Source organism: Osmerus eperlanus, chromosome 6 (genome assembly GCF_963692335.1).
Source record: "Osmerus eperlanus chromosome 6, fOsmEpe2.1, whole genome shotgun sequence".
In the NCBI taxonomy this organism is placed as follows: domain Eukaryota; kingdom Metazoa; phylum Chordata; class Actinopteri; order Osmeriformes; family Osmeridae; genus Osmerus; species Osmerus eperlanus.
The window spans coordinates 769,463-786,783 of record NC_085023.1 but is presented as its reverse complement, the minus strand read 5'-3'; the positions used below and the strand labels follow the sequence as shown (position 1 = coordinate 786,783).

General features: G+C 42.5%; 1 protein-coding gene across 1 annotated transcript in view; it reads right to left on the bottom strand.

Annotated features, from left to right (window-relative positions):
• LOC134021841 (stonin-1) overlaps window positions 1–17,321 on the bottom strand; it is a 34,008-nt gene that overhangs the window by 8,404 nt on the left and 8,283 nt on the right. Inside the window, exons 2-6 of the mRNA XM_062462902.1 lie at window positions 8,978–10,896; window positions 8,370–8,572; window positions 6,759–6,860; window positions 6,554–6,674; window positions 6,425–6,474 (exon numbers count right to left, since the gene is read on the bottom strand). Coding sequence (XP_062318886.1) covers window positions 6,425–6,474; window positions 6,554–6,674; window positions 6,759–6,860; window positions 8,370–8,572; window positions 8,978–10,823 — 2,322 coding nt within the window. The 5' untranslated portion in view covers window positions 10,824–10,896. The remainder of the gene's footprint in view (window positions 1–6,424; window positions 6,475–6,553; window positions 6,675–6,758; window positions 6,861–8,369; window positions 8,573–8,977; window positions 10,897–17,321) is intronic.

Here is a 17,321-nt window from a genome sequence, read left to right as displayed (position 1 = left end):
CATAGTACATTGTGGACTTTCCGAGGTGTAAGGTACATATTTGTCCCTTACATATTTGTACCTCAATGTTTAAATGTAAAACGGCAGGAATTAGAGGATGCTCATCACAACAGAACATTAATGTCATCTTTCAATATAGTAACACAAGTTAATCTATACTATATTCCAACTCAATGACTCAATAATTGGTTTTGGGATATGTGCAAAATAAATCAGAATGTTTTTTTTTTGGTGAAGTGTCCTTCCTTGAATAATTTTGAAATCATGTTAATGAGGAGTATGTAATAATTTGTATTCACAATCAGTATTGAAAAATTTGATATTCAAACCCTTTACCCTATTTATATTATAATGAAACTGACCAATAATTGTTGACGCTTTAAGTTGAGTTCTATTAAAAGGATCTAGCTACAGGCTAAAGAGAGGTCGACTCGGCGGAAGCATAAATATTGCAGCGCAGAAGGATACATGACTGAATCGACAGTGATCCAGCTGTCAGTCAGTGTCAGTGTCGATCCAAGTCGGGAGGATGGCGCTTGGACATTTATCAACGGAGGATTTAATCACAGAGTTAATTTGTTTTGGAAGAGGTCACTAAAGAGGAGTAAAGTAAATTCAAAAGGTAAGATATTTGTATTTTTAATCAGTGTTTGTGGTGTTAATATTCAAAGTTGGAAGTTAACTTTATCGTTAGCGCTAGCCAAATTCATACTCTGTCACCTAGCTCTAATGTTACTTTAACGTTCCTCAAATCTCTATACACTATACATACTAGAACACAAACAAGACATTACACTTAAATATTAATTGTCAACCTTTATTTATTTATTATACCTAACCCAGTCAAGATATGAACTGTTTTTCTGCATTTTGATGCACACATTGTTTTCCCACCATGTATTTTCATGCTTGTGCTTTCACAGTTTTCTGCAAGTGGTTTGTATGCCTATTTAATTATTCTATTTTATATTCTTTTAAATAGCATACCTGGCACATGTCTCTCAAACGTAAGTTCAAATATGAGCGGGTACCACTGGTAGAGGATGAAGAGGTGAGAAGAATGAAACTGAAATTTGGTCATCACAAAAAGCCTTTGCAACAGGAAGAAAACACAAGCAAACGAGCCAAGACTTCAAAGGTCAGAGCATGTTCTTTGGTTCGCTATATATCTATGTGTGCATGTTTTACACACAGCACGGTGGCCCAATGGTTAACCCAGCATGGTAGAGAATAGTCCCCCCTGTAAAGTGCTTTAAGTAGCTGTGATAAAGCGCTATATAAAATGAAATAAATTATTATTATAAAGCGCTAAATTTTCATGAACATTAAAAAAGGGAAAAACAACTGTCAAATGAGCAAAGGTTTGTCATCCCTCTATGTCGTAGGAGGTGGATATTATTGGGCAGGATACCTCAGTAGCGAGCCATGTGAAAGTCCTGCAGGGCCAATACCGGAAGACAGCCAGATCCCCGAATGGTGGAGGAACGGATGATGTGGACATTTGCTTGGAGAAGGCGAGAAATTGCCAATGGGATGACTGTCGAAGAACCCATTAACAAATATCCATTCCTTAAGAGTCCATGCGGGGTTTGTCTACATTGACTTCCCTACATTTGTGTTGGAGTTCTTATTAAATTACTAATAGCTCTCTTTTAAATTTAATTTTAAAATCCTATGATAATGTTAATGTCATGATAATGACATGTTTCCTGTTTGTGCTGTGTAGCAGTTATTTCAGGAAATGGGCCTGCTTCATGATGAAATGAATATCTGCCAAAGATTCGAAGATGGCTTGAAGATCCTAGTACCCACAGTGCTTAAATTGACTCAAAGGAAATCTCCCCTTGCAGATCTGGCTTTGGAGGAAAGAGAGGCTGCCCTCACCGAAGATGTCCCTGGTAAGTGACTCACTGATCAGCCATGGTCACCCCTAGTGTTGTGGAGCCATTTAAGGTTAATTTCTTTTCCATTTGTCTTCAGACAAGATACGGCCTAACCAACCAAAATACACTGTAAATTCACGTAATACTTAACAATTTCTTTGATTTTTTAAACTTATTTTTCAGCGATTGATTTCAGACCTGTAATCCTGCTATTTTTTGTTTACATTACTTCGCGCGGAGACTGGCAGAATTATATGCAACAACACGTCCCTTGGATGTCTTATTTCATAATACAAAGTTTGTCGGATGTTGCGGCCGCTCATTGTTGGCTATAAGCCATAAAAGATGGAAAAATAGTTTTCTGTCAATTGAGATTTTTGATGTTTTGTATAGTTAACATCTTAAACTTCATTGTAATGTACAAAAAGTATATGATTACTTATGAAAAACAGTTAATTTCAACAGTTTTTGGACATGTTAGTTAGCAATATTTTCAAGCCATGTCAAATAGAATTATGAAACGGAGTGTAATCCAGACCCTCCAGGAATTCGCGATTTTGCGATCACACCAATTCACGCGAATTCAACGTGACGTTGCAATTTTAACTTATCACCGCAATTTTCCCGCAACTTTGACCAATCATCGTCGTCTCCCACAACTCTCTCCAGTACGGGTTAAATCCAGTGTTGCGCCTGAACTGGTAACCTATCACCGCAAAATTGCGGCGATAGGTTAAAATTGCAACGTCACGTTGAATTCACGTGAATTGGTTGCGGGAAGTTTCATGAACTTTCGTTCAATGAACGCGTTGATAATTTTGGTGAACTGAACGTACTGTATTACTGCCTGATGAACGATATTGTGAACGCATTCATTCTGGTGTCTGTGAACTCTTTCACTCTTTTTAATTTCGTTCAATAAGGTGACAGATTTCTAGAGACTTCCAGGTGAAAAACACACCGTTAACAGTCCTGTATCCAGGGTTGCCCAACCAGTCAATTGCTGCATGTGCTTTCTTCTACTGTCTATGCCTGGCAAGCGTGAGAGCGCCGAGTTGCGTTGAGGCCGAGAGCGGTATTGCAGACAGATAGAGATTTCAATCTTTTTTGTTAAAAAAAGGGAGATTCCTCCCTTCAATGCATGCGAATGTAAATCCTGGTTGGATAAGGATTAAAAATGGGATATGATGAAAATTGGCATGTTGGTAAGGTTATTTAGGGGACCATTTCTCAATGGTTTTATTCTTTGATTAATGTTTGTTAATTACTTAATTTTCAACCAATAACTCAATTAAAATTACAAAGAGGGAAATTCGCAACTTTTACTTGCTCCCGCAATTTCATCGCAACAAACACCTAAAAAACACAGCAACTTTCATCACAACTTTTTGGAAAAGCTCCCGCGAAATCAGGAATTTTAGCCCGCAACTATCACTAAAAAGGCCCGCGAAATCCTGGGGGGACTGGTAATCTTTGAATGCAGTTTTCTCCGTTATCACTTTTTGACACAGGTCAACTTTAAAATGATGTAACTTCAGTTGAGAAAGATATCTGAGTGAATTAAACATATTTGTATTCAAGAGAGTTTGTAATTTCCAAATATGTATAATACTCAGAAAGTCACATTTTCACCATGTGAAGGGTTTCCGCAGGCCTCCACACGAGTCCTTCCAACAACATATTTACAGGAAGCATAAAGACCTGTTAGCCAGACGAGCCACTGCTCATGATATCCAGGAAACAGTAGTGGGGGAGGATAAGCAGGGGCCCAGTGATGCTGTCAATCCTCCTAAACCTCCTGATATGAATGAAATGTTAGTGCAGTTTAGAGAGAATCTTTTTGGCTTTATTCTGAAATCGAGGGTAAAAATCCACCTTCCTCAGACTGTTCAACAAGAAATACTAGATGACGTACATTTTTTGTTCGACTTCTTTAAAGCAAACTATGCATTTCTAAAATATCATCTTGAAAAAAATGGCTTCAATGTGGAATCTTGTCCTGAACTCTATGAAGTTCTGCAGTGCTCTGACTTTTTTTCAGAGGCATCAAAACTTGTTAGGTCTCCGTATATGTTGAAAAACTACTGCCAAATCCGACCTCGAAATGACTGAACCTGTAGACTATTCATTGAGAGACCCAAGTGGTCATAAGGTTGGAAGCTACTCTTATGTACCCATTTGTGATGTACTTCACAAATACTGCTCTTGTGAAGATGTTTGGGATTCTATGCAGAGAGCGCGAAACTGTGAAAGAGATGTACATGTTCTAACTGATTATAGAGATGGATTTTATTTCAGGAACCACAACATTTTTGCAGATAATCCAGGTGCCCTAAGGTTACACCTATATGAGGATGAATTTGAGGTGTGTAATCCGCTGGGTTCTAAACGCAAAAAGCACAAACTTTGTGCATTTTACTACACCGTTGGAAACATAGGTTCAAAGTACTGCTCACAGCTAAAACATCCATCTAGCTTTGCTTGTCCGTTACCTTCACGTCAAAAAGTTTGGTTTAGATGTAATTTTGAAACCATTACTGGATGACTTTAACAAACTGTCATCAGAGGGACTTACCATCATTGTTAATGGCATTGAGAAGCATGTTTTTGGAGCTGTAGCTGCAATATTGGGAGACAATCTGTCATCTCACATGATAGGTGGATTTACCATGTCTTTTGGTGCTGGTCGAATCTGTAGATACTGCATGGCTACTCACTGAGATGAAAAAGAACGTCAGGGAATCAGATTTTGTTTTATGAAATGTTAATGTACACAGATACCATTTAGAATGTGTCAAAAAAAATCCAGAAAACAAAGGAACGTATGGAGTTTGTGGTGTATGTGTATTTGACCAGTTAGATTACTTTGACGTCACAACATCTCTTCCTCCAGATGTCATGCATGATTTCTTGGAGGGTGTAGCACCGTTAGTATTGTTGTATGTAAAGCTCATCACAAAAAACATATAACCATACAAGAACTAAATGAGGAACTAAGAAAAATGTCCATTGGACAAAATGATAGGACAAATAAGCCTGTGCCTTTCTCAGAAAATCGTTTACATGCCTTCAGTATTGTCGGATCTGCTTCACAGAAGTGGTGTTTATTCCGCCTACTTCCTTTCTTGATGGCACCCAGAGTACCTGAAGGCTGCAGTTACTGGCGGATCTGTTTATTGTGTCGTGAAATTGCAGACATTGTAATGGCACTGGTTGTTAAAAAAGAGTCTCTTCCTCTTCTTGACCAATTAGTTTCAGAGTTTTTGTGTGGTATGGAAAAAGAGTTTGGAAATGTGATAACTCCAAAATGTCATTACTTCATCCATTATTCTCGTCTAATGTTGTCCTACGGTCCTTTACGGTCTTTATGGTCCATGAGATTTGAAGGGAAACATCAGTATTTCAAACAGGTAGCTAGTTCCTCAAGAAACTTTGTTAATGTTACATCAACTTTAAGCAGCCACCATCAACTTAAACAGTGTTGGGAATTTTCCTCAACTAATATGTTTGGGGAGTATGAGAGCCGCAGCGTTAACACACTGTTACAGTCTCTTCCTTTAGCTCTTAGGCATTCCATAACTGTTAGTGAGCGGTATAAACATGTCAATTTTCAGGACATAACACTCAACCGAGTAACAGAGGTTGTGATTAACAGTGTTAAATACTGTGTGGGAGATGTCTTTGTTGTGGATCATATGCGCTGTGAAAAAATACCTTTGTTTTTTCAGGTCAAATATATTGTAAACATACACACAGATTGGGCATTATGTGGAAAACTGTTAATTCCCCTTTCTTTCTGTCATCACTACTACGCCTACTTTATGAACAGGACTGGACTGTCCTTGACCCTTTCTAGGTGATTTTCATGCTTTGGATACATACTCTGTCGATGATAAACTGTTTGTTAGTATGCGGCATTTATGTTAGCTGGGTTGTAGAGCGTTGTGGATGAGGACGGCTAAAAAGCTCAAAGCTTGTGTTTTTTAAATCCAGAACACAGACATCAGTCTGTTTTTTTTTTAATGATTTTTATATTGGACATGACATCCTAAAACATTGTTGCATTTTATTTTGGGATGTTACATTGTATGTTTGTGAAAACCTGTGATTTAAACTGTTTTCCATTTTAAGGACTAAAATAAATGTCTAAAATTCAGTTAGTTGTTGTTTGCCTTTTTTTCTTTCACTTCTTAAGGAATATAAACTTTTTTGCCACTTAAAGGTACAAAATGACTTTGTCACTGGGGTGGTACCTTAATGGGACAAAATGTTACCTTTTCCAGAGGTACTTTGTTGTACCTTTGTGTAGGTACATTTGATACCTTTAATCCTCAAAGGTATAATATTGTCCCTTTAGAAGGTACAAACAAGTAAGGTACAAGTTTGTTCCTCTAAAGGTGCAACAATGTACCTTTGAGGATACCACCCAGTGACAAGCTTTTGTTCCTTAAAAGGTAACTAGTGTTTTGTACTTTTTTTCTGAGTGTACTCTCCATTCCCAAGCTGCTGGGAGCAGATGAGATGTATCAGAGGAAACTTACCTTGGTGGTGAAACTCCCGACACACTGACCTGAAGGGATGACGATGGAGGCTGGGGGGGATTAGAAGGTTGTACTAGTAAAAGATAAAACAGTACAGTGATAGAGAATAAGAGAAGTGTCTATCCTCACCTGCAGGTTTGGAAGCAGCCTGGCCATAGCCGGATGGAAGCTGCAGCAGGAAGTTAGACGAGGTGAGGGTGTCCTTAAATCCCTCCACCGCATTAGACTGCATGACTTTAGACTCCCAAAGCTGACATAACAAACCAGCGTTTCAAGATCGGTAATTCTTCCATTTAATTCTGTTTCTTTTCGGGGCAGTAGCGCTAGCACTGACCTGTCTTAAGTCCGCCAGGACGCGGTCCTCCAGCCCCTCGTCTCCCATAATCTCCCGCATACTCTCAATCACGTCGTCAATGACGGAGAGGTAGAGTTTAGGCTGGCGTGAGATGCGGTAGGATTTACTAAAACATCAGCTAGTTACTGCATTAAATATGATCAGCTACTTAGCTGACCAGAGATGCGGTAGGAATACATCATTAAATATGATCAGCTAAGCTACAGTAAGACATGACGACAACGGCAACTCTGCTGCTAGCTACAGTAACTGCTAACACCGTTTACAAAGTTGCTAGAAACATGTTAATGACTAACGGCTTACCACTAGGCTTGAGTTTGACAGCATTTGTTCAAAAAAGTATTTGAAGATAATTCATTGGATTGATTCAACCTTAAACGGGTTTGGTTTGGAGGTCAGTTTGTTAGTGAGTGAACCCTACAGATGTCAGCAGCGGTCGGCTGGCATGACTGGGCATGAGCAGGTGGTATAATCACAGGTGGAGTTTACCGCCATGTCACAAGCACGACCCTTCAATGAACACGCGCACAAGGAAAATATACTCACATAAAGTTTTACTCAGGACTTTTCTTTTTACTGAAGCCATACATGGATGCTTACATATTTCATACAGTCCCAAGAGCCCAAAAGCAAAATAATTAATTTACAGTTTAGTAAAGCTATTTATCTATCTATATATTCATAAAATATTGCTACGTGTGCAAAAAACCTCCATGGTCAGCTATTCAACAGTTGCTTGTAGGGAATCGTGTACAATGTTTAACGTTTCGTTTTAAGATGAAAACCCCCATTTTAATGCTAATGCAAGTCAAGAGCCCTCCTGTCATTTACATTTATGCATTTAGCAGACGCTTTTATCCAAAGCGACTTCCAAGATATAGCATTTACCATGAATCATATTATGAGAGAAATGTAAAGTGCATTGCATTGGTATGGGGTAGGATTAAGTTAATAAAATACCAGGCCTAGGCTTATTAATGAATGTCTTCAACACCATATTAGCATTGGCGTAGCAACGGGGGAGGGTGGGCAGGAAGCCCGCCAACTCACACACACATTGATTGACAAACATGGAGTTTTTCTCAATACCCCCATTCAGCAGTAGAATACACTTTGCATGGTATAAACACTGTTGATACATGTGCCTCCACAGAATAACTAATCTGCTTCCCTGTGATGCTCACAACTCATGAGGCTTTTCTGAGTTATGGGGAAGTCTGTCAACTTGGAGACACATCGTATTGTTAGTATCCTCAGATGCTGGGCTGTGTTAAAAGGATGAACTATGACATCTATAAACTGTTATTTCTCTCCTGTAGGCCTTTGTCCCTTTTAAATACATCCATCCTTCTGTAAGGCCCTCCTGACGCTCACTGTGTCCTGCAGCCTGATGGCTTCTGACACTCCATCTCTATCCACTTCTTCTCAATCTCCACCTGGAACCATACAAACATTATATCATATTCAGAACATTTAGCTAGTTTATATAAATTGTAAATATACGCCTACTGTATTATACATTGTTTTAATGTCATTTTGATCTGATTGATAGAGATACACATTTGATAGTGTTCCTAAGAGAATTGCTACCTGACAGTGACAGTGAGTCCTACTGATCAGGTGTTTGTGGGGCTGGATGTCACTCTCGATGCCCAGCGAGCGCACCCTGGTCTGGGATGCCAGGGCCCCGGCCGCCTGGTACTCTATGGAGGCGTAGGGGTACCAATCTCTGGGCACGTCCTGGTCCGAGCCCAGCTCCAGCCGGCAGGAAAGGGAGTGTGGGTGCTCCACCGCTGAGGGGTACAGCTGCAGTTAGCCCAGCGTGCCACTAGAGGGAGCCGCAACCTACGCACTTGATTTTCTGCTGAACTTTCTATATGATCCATTAATGTCGTTTTGTAAATGATACAGGACAGCGTAGTGTGGTTTTGGACAGGGGGTCATATGACCTTAGTGGCAGAGCATCTGTTGTCTTTGTTTTGTCTCTGTTTGGAATGCTTAATACACATACAATACTAATAAATGTAATTAATACATATATACTTTAATAATAAAATATAGTATTCATACCTCCAACTCTATAGACTCGTAATACATAATGATAATATACGGGGGGGAAGGGTATAAATTAGTGGAAGAGCAGAGGACTCAAATTAATGCAGACATAATATCCATCAGTTAGTGTGCCAGAGTCTTACCCATGTTCTTAACAGGCAGCCTGTCGATCCTCCAGACGATGGCCGAGTAGACGTTCTCGTACTTTACCGTGCCAACCGTCACCTGAATGACCGGCTGAGAGTCTGCGGTGCTCACTGAGCCCAGACAGGCGTTCCGGTTCATACGGGCCTTCAGGGACTTCTGTCTCAGCAGCGCCACCGTTCGTGACACCTTGACCCACTCTGGCGGCACTGGCACACGCACCTGGACGTCCTCGCAAAACGGAGGCCCGTCGGCCGGCCAGGAGGATGCCATGTTGAGGAAGGCCTGCAGCTCCACATAGGCTCCCTGCACGGTGACCGACGCCTTGATGGAGAAGGGCATGTCGGCTCCGGCCGGGGACAGGGTCCGGTACCGCAGCAGCTCCACCCTGCAGCCGTCCGGAGGACAGAACTTCAGCAGCCGTGTCCTCTGGAACTCCTGCTCACTGACACACCGGTGAAGGTGCCACTCGGATATCTCCATCCAGGCATCCTCTGCCTCCTCAGGGCCGTAGCTGGCGTCGCAGCGCAGCAGACCATGGTCGTTCAGTGCCAGGAAGCAGTCGCCCGCTCCGTTCAGGAAGGCCAGGCAGTGGACGTGAGTGTAGGCGGCTCGGTCCACCAGCACCCCGTCCTTGTCCAGCTGCAGCCAGACGTGGTCGGTGATGTGCAGGGAGAGCTCCTGCTCCTCGTGGTGGCGTCGCTGCAGCGGCGGCGGCAACCGGAGCAGCTCCTCCTCCATGGCAGCCAGGAGGTCCTCCATGTCAGCGTGGTCTGTGGTGCCGAACTTCAACAGCTGCTCGGCCTCGCTCTCATGGCTCAGCTCCAGCTTGGGGTGGTAGCGCTTCTTCTCGGAGTAGGACACCTGCTCCACCTTCACTGTGAGGATCTTGCGGGGCTCCCCATAACTTTCCAGCTTCAACTTTGACAGCTGGCAGTGGGGGAGCAGCTGGAACTCCTTGAAGGGCTTCTCCAGGCCTTTCTCGTAGTACATCTGCAGGACGCCACCAGGGAGAAGCCTGAGGTAGATGGGGCCCCACTGTCGGGATGACATGCGGTTCTTCTTCTCTGGTATCCGCAGCATCAGGGACCAGCCGTCCCGCCTCTGACTGCGGAACAGGCCCCGAGGGATGAAGGGAGACGGACCCTTGCGGCCCTCCTCTTCCTCTCTGCACCCGGACCTGCAGACCTCTCCTCGCACCACTCCGTGGTCCTCCTCTGCTCGTAGGCCCTCCAGCTTATGGCAGATGTAGGAGTAGGAGTTCTGCAGCAAGTCTCTCTGGGGTTCCTGGCCGTCCTTGGTCCTGATGAAGAAGCGCGGAAGGCTTGAGCCAGACTCGGAATCTGAGGAAGAGCTTCCGGAGTCAACGCAGGTCCCTGCGCCCTCCCAGAACGGGTTGAAGTGTCCAGGCTCACCCTGGAAGACGGGGAAGGGACGGAGGCCCTCTGAAGGCTCTGGCAAGGCTGGGGGGGAGGAGGCATCAGGGCCTGGGGAGGGGGCCGTGGCCGTGGAGGAGCTGGAGAAGCTACGGAAGAAGTCGTTCTGTTCCCAGGGGCCGCTCAGGGTGGAGGCGGGTCCACTGAGCGGCGTGCTGAGTGGTGTGCTGAACGGCGTGTTGCAGGGCACGCAGGCACCCCCCTCCAGGCTGCAGAACCCAGCAGGAGACTCCAGAGGGGGGAAGCTCCAAGAGGAGTCTCCCATGGGCGGGAGGACCAGCTTCAGACCGTTCGGACGGGGAACCGAGTCCTTTCTTGACCCTGGCGACTGCAAGGGCTTCTGGGGGAACGGGGGAGGTGACCCGTCATCCTCAAATGTCACCCAGTTAGAGCTCTTCATTGAACACATGCCGAGGGCTGTCTGGTGAGCAGGGACGAGTCAGCAATTCCTTTTCCACAACTTTATCACTCACCGCCTTCTTCTTCCTGGTTGTGGAGAAAACAAATTGGCATCTGTTTAAACTGTTAAAATGTTTTCACTGTGAATAACACCAGAACAGGCAGGAGAGAAAAGAGATCCTGTTCTTCAGAGTCTCTCCTGTCCCCACCCCTTATTTACCTCTCATGCTCATACCTCATCCTCAGAGGAGGATAAATTGAGGCCCAATCCCAATGTCCACCCTAAACTCTAAGCCCTGAACCCCTCACAGACTTACTTGACGTAACATTATAAGTGGGAGTCAGATGGCTGAGCGGTGAGGGAATCGGGCTAATACTCAGAAGGTTGCTGGTTTGATTCCCGGCCATGCAAATGACATTGTGTCCTTGGGCAAGGCACTTCACCCTACTTGCCTCTGTGGGAATGTCCCTGTACTTACTGTAAGTCGCTCTGGATAAGAGCGTCTGCTAAATGACTAAATGTAAGTGATGGAGTGCAAGAGGGCTCAAAATTGGAATGGGACAGCACTTGGCATTATCTGTAAAATAGTAATGTTGCTGGATCAAATCTGATGAAAGCATACTTGGAATGTATCATCAAAGTACAAACTACATACAGTCCTGGCTAAATTAACCATCAGTGAGCTTTGTATTTAAATGTACATGTTATAACTTTTATTTCTAACCATGTTTAGGTCAGGGTTGTTTGCTCCTTTCAGGCTTGTTTGTTTACTATTCTTCTTCTTTCTTATCTTACTAGTGCATAGTGCCCGTGATGCAGTCATCTCTGAAGTACTGGTTCAACCTCCACATCTATTCTTGTCAAATTGCCAATGCTGTGGTAGCCTACCTCCATGCAAATGATTATGTAGCCTTTATTTGTCTGCTGTTTCCTGGCATATACTACTACAGTGGTGCCATCAAGTAAATTCCTTGTTGTGTAAACTACTTGGAGATTAAACTGTATTCTGATTCTGATTGCAGTGGGACAGCCCAAGCCCTCACAGACTTAACGACAACGCACCTCAAAGTCTGTGAGGGTGGACATTGGGATTGGGCCATAGACTGTACTGACTGCAGCTTGGAGAGGTTATGGCAGCAACTGTTATGATTGGTAGAGGATGACAGGCGTGTGTGTGATTGGTAGAGATGAGTAGAGCTGCTCTGATTGGTAGAGAGGAATAGAGCCAGAAGGGTTAATGACCTCTCATTACGAGGTATGCAGAGCCATGTTCCCAAACATGACGTGTATCATTTGCAACACCTTGTTTGTGAATGGGTAGAGTAAGGGGATGGTTTGAATGTCATTTCTTTTAAGGCTTTTCATTAACCATAACTCACCACAAAGCAGTCTAAAGAACTCCAGTATTCCAGTAGGTGAGATGAGAGATGGCAACACTATTGTTTGTGTGTACCCGGATGTTACAGGGAATCCTCTTGGCTTCTACTAGGGATGAGTCCAGCAGCAGATAACCAGCTCTTTCCTGCACACGTCCGTGTGAACCGACCGGGCTGAGAACAGCTGCTGCTGCAGGAAGCTCTGGAATATTCAGGACAGCTGGTGAAATGTGGAACACTTTTCCATTATAGTTGTGTGCAAGAGGAAGAGGATTCTAGCGCATAATTCTACATTCATGGGTCCAGTCATCCGTGAAATATAAATGTGCAAATGTGCAACGTTTGTGGGAACCTCATTTCTATACTGTTTCCCATGGATCAATATTTGGCTAAATATCCCGCTAATTTGTGGCTCAGGATAATGAGAGAAGACATCAGGGAACTGTTAATAAATGCAGGCTGTATTATGGGTTGCTTGTTGCCGAGCTGTGGAAACGTAGCCCTAGGCTGTGATGTAATCCAGTGCTACATCCACCTGATGATTAGCTGCCATGCTGTAATCATCTGACTAGCCAACTAGCCACAAATTCCTCTGCAAGTCAGTCAGGTAGCCCTAACTCCAGTTCCCTATCCCCAAACTCAGCCACAGCCTTGACCCTAGTCCCAGCCCTCACATTTCCTGCGATTATGTCAGTGACACACAGAGATTTCTGAAATTATAGATTGATAGTGCAGTGCCCGTGATGCAGCTGGTGATAACAATTCTCCTCAAAGGCTTTGGTACCTATATTTCTCAGATCACAATTTAAATTGTCATCTCTGAAGTACTTGTTCAACATCATCTGTTCTGGTCACTTATGCATATCAGAAAAGCAATTTATCATTATTTTAAACAAATTGCCAATGCTCTAGTACATTCATGCAAATGACTATGCAGCCTTCGTTTGTCTGCTGTTTCCTATGTTATAAATTGCCTATATCATGTTGATCAAAATTTACTATATTGGTTCTCTGTTAAATTGTCTTACCACCACAAACATATAAAACATTTAGTTAATAACAGAAGTCATTACATTCACAATGGTTGAGTCAATTGTCATAATTGTAGGCATAATTCACCATACAGCGCTTGCATGTACAGCTCTGCTGGGGTGTTTTCTATGTTAACATTAACGTTTGTATTTTTTCATTTGTGCTATGCAGTGCTGTAAAATAGTCTTGTATTTTCTGTATTGCCTTTGCATAAATAAGACATGACAAATGACCGGGGAGACTAAATTCGTACGAACATTGTCCCTGTCGTATGCCTGTATTTAGGATCGCTATAACCATGCCTCAAGAAAACGACCAATGAGGCTAAAGTGGAAGGAAGAGTGCCCATGTCCGTGAAGCAGCTGGTGATTATAATGTGGCAGCACATTTGTAATGTGCAAGCAGTTTTGACATCATTAAACACATAAATGTACGTTGTGGTAAGTTTTTCCTTCTGTACAACCCTGCTTCTCTCAAACTTGACTTCAAAATGCGTATACTCATCCTGATGTTGTGATTGGTTGACAACATATCAATTATCATGTCGTATGTATGCCCTGCATCAAAATAACTCTTCAAAATAGCAAAAGTATCTTTAGGAGTACTCATGTTTTCAAAATAGGCGCTTTTCCGTGTTTTTCACCTCTCCTTCCTGTTAAAAGACAGACAGTCCGTCTGTCCAATCAGGAGGGTCTGTCCTCTGCTAGATAGACCCTGCCTTTTCCGGTAGAAGTTAATGTCGTTAGGTGTGTTCGACTTCATGCAGCACCGGCGGCGCCGACAGCCGGCCTTGAAGTTGAGAATGCCATTGGCTGCTTCAAGTCAGCCGGGCTGCAGGCGGCTGCAGGCGACGCCAGCGCTGCATGAAGTCGAACGCACCTATTGCGCTTTATGATTTGTTGAAATGTTTTCCTATTTGCCGTTGTGTTTTCCTATTTGCCGTTGTGTTTTATGATGCCGTTGTGTTTTATGATTTGCTGTTGTGATTTGCACTTCAGTACGGTGGCCCTGAAGTGCAAATCACAACCACTAACATGAGTGCATCCCCAAAATGAAAACACTCCCCCCAAATAGGATGACTTTCTCACCTCCCCCCAATACAAAGACACGCTCCCCCAAATGGGAAATGACATTACATTAACTCAAAAACACATTACATTAACTCAAAACGGAAAGGGTTGGTACTACACTTCGTTGCTGAATGGATGAAGAGGTGGGCGGCATTTTCCGAAGTGCATCCATTAACTAGAGAGGATACCATTTCTGGGGAAATTGTAGGGTGTGCTTGCTTGCGTCGGTTGCAGATGGGTCCATTTATTAAACAAGCTGAACCCCCTTTGAAACCAGTGGCGGAACTAGAGTTTTATACATGGGGTGGCCAAGGCTACTTCAGGGGGTCCAGAGTCTTGGGTCACTGTTTTCATTAATATATAGATTGTTAGACGCAATTATCTGGGTCTATAAGTGCTGGAACATCCAAAATATTTTTGGGAAAAAAAGCTCAAGCACCAGGGACATATAATAGCATTTCTGTGTTACAGAAATAACACAGTGCATAGTTTATTTACAAAACAAAGTGAATTTACACACCCAAAAAAATGCAATTTGACTTGACAGGTAGCAGAAATCAAGCAGAAATGGACTTGAAAAATATAAATAACTTGGTGCCCAAAAACATTACAAATTTACAGTATAATATTTATGTTCATATCTGTTATGTTAGACCCAGATTACACTGTATATATTAATGAAAACAGTGACCCAAGACTCTGGACCCCCTGAAGTAGCCTTGGCCACCCCATGTATAAAACTAGTTCCGCCACTGGTTTCAAAGGGGGTTCAGCTTGTTTATTAAATGGACCCATCTATTTTAGATATAGTATAAGTTTAGCTAACTTGCAAATCCCCTTAACTAATAGCAAAGAAAAGTTTGGGAATTGGCCAAAACAAGACCACATTAAATCTGTGTGATAAGAAACCCTTTGGATCAGTGGTGTAGTGGTAAAATTAGGTGGGTAAACTATTAATTGTATTCTTTATTTATTTATTATTACGTTTCATTAGGCCTATTTAGATGGAACCAGTAAGGTTGGCTTGTACCTGCATCATCGTATTTGAAAGCACGTTATTAGGCTAGCCGCTAGCGTTTGTCCCTGTCTTAATGCGATGTTGTGTGAACCAAAACAACGTTTACAAACGTGAATTGATCTTACTCTGTACTTGAGGCCTTTTGCGGGCATCTGTGGGAGTGGGAGCACTCGATGGTCTCTTCAAAAATCTCCTGATATCCATGGCTAATTAATCCATTCCGAACAGGTAGACTAATCCACAACGTGTATGTGTTTAGATAGTAGGCTACTTCTTGGATCCTGATTGGATTTGCCGCCGCAGCCGCAACGCATTGATTGGAGGGTCACAGACCATATACAGCGCAGTTGAAATGATTCAGACTACAGCGTTTATATGTTCAACAATATGAAATTTAGTTTTTGGCGTTTTAAAATGACACCAAATTTATTTCGGATTATTCCAACGGCAGAATACGAGGCGCAGGGAACTTAGATGTTCGTAAACGCACATAAACGCTATTTAGTGGTGGATAAACGCCATTTCCGCAATTTAGAGGTGGATAAACGCTATCTCCCAATTTCGGGAGGTGAATAAACGGCATTTACGTGCGTTTAGCCCCCACTACATCCCTGCTTTGGATGTATAATTTTAGAATGTCAGTGTACAAGCTAGTACACAGTGCAGGTATTATTTATTATACCTACTAACACAGATGTAAACACAATGTTAGGCTAAATTGGGAACCGATCTCTCGTCTTTCTGATTACCGTATTTTTTTTAATAAGCCGCATCGTGTTCGTGTATAAGGCGCACCCCCCCAGAATGAGCACTTTGTGTTTGTAAATCGGAGTATAAACCGCACTGGAATATAAAACGCACTTTGAAAGCAAACAACGTTACAATTGCGCCGGTTAACGTCGAGCGGACCCCTACTCACGATTGATTACTTGGCATCTAACTAGACAAAATTCCCAATCAGGGTGAACACTCAAATGATCTAAAGACCATAGCATTGCACATTTCAAAACAAAACGAACACAACTATAGAACTCCAAACAATGCTTATTTAACTAAGCTAATGCCCTAATGTCCTTTTCCTCACATACAAAGCTCTACACGGACAAGGACCTAGCTACATTGCTAACTCCCTTATAAACTACACACCAGCTAGAACACTGCGATCATCAAATGCAGACCTATTAGAGGTCACCAGAAGCAGTCATAAGAAGATTGGTGATTCGGCCTTTGTCAATTACGCCCCAAAACTATGGAACAAATTACTCATAAATATTAGGGAAGCAAATACGCTAGATATTTTTAAAAGACAGCTTAAAACCTACCTTTTTACCGAAGCATTTAAGTAATTTTATCTCAGAAGGGTTTTACTACTTTTATTAGTTATATTATTGTTTTATAATTTGCTATTTTAATTAGTACTTTTACCACTTGTATTATCGTTTTTATTGAAAGCACCTTGAGCTACAATTCTTGTATGAAATGTGCTATATAAATAAAGTCTTACTTACTTAACTTAAAAGGTTTTCAGCTTGCCGCAGGGCATTCTGGGTACCAAGAGCAATGCACGAGTATAGGCGATCTACAGCATTGTGTAACACACTTCGGTTGTGGATAGTGTGTCCAGAAATAAAGCCAAGTCACTCAATTAGTGGCAGAATCCATTGTTATGTCTACAAAATTATTTTAGATATAGTATAAGTTTAGCTAACTTGCAAATCCTGAGGATAGCCTATTGTAGCAGACCTTTCTATGTGACAACGGACAAGGGTGTTTTGTCCCTCGGGAGTTGCCGTAGGCTTGATGCTGAACGCATTTGTGAAATCAGTGAGGGCTGTTCGAATAGCGATGTCAAGAAGAGCAGTGGTAAAATACAAGTTATGAAAAGAGACCGCGTCCGTGTCTTATTGTCCACACGATCATATACAATTAGATCTAAAACAAACTTACAAAGAGCTCGGTTACACTACCAAAGTTGAATTAGTAATGTTGTTAGCGATGCTAGCGTTATTTT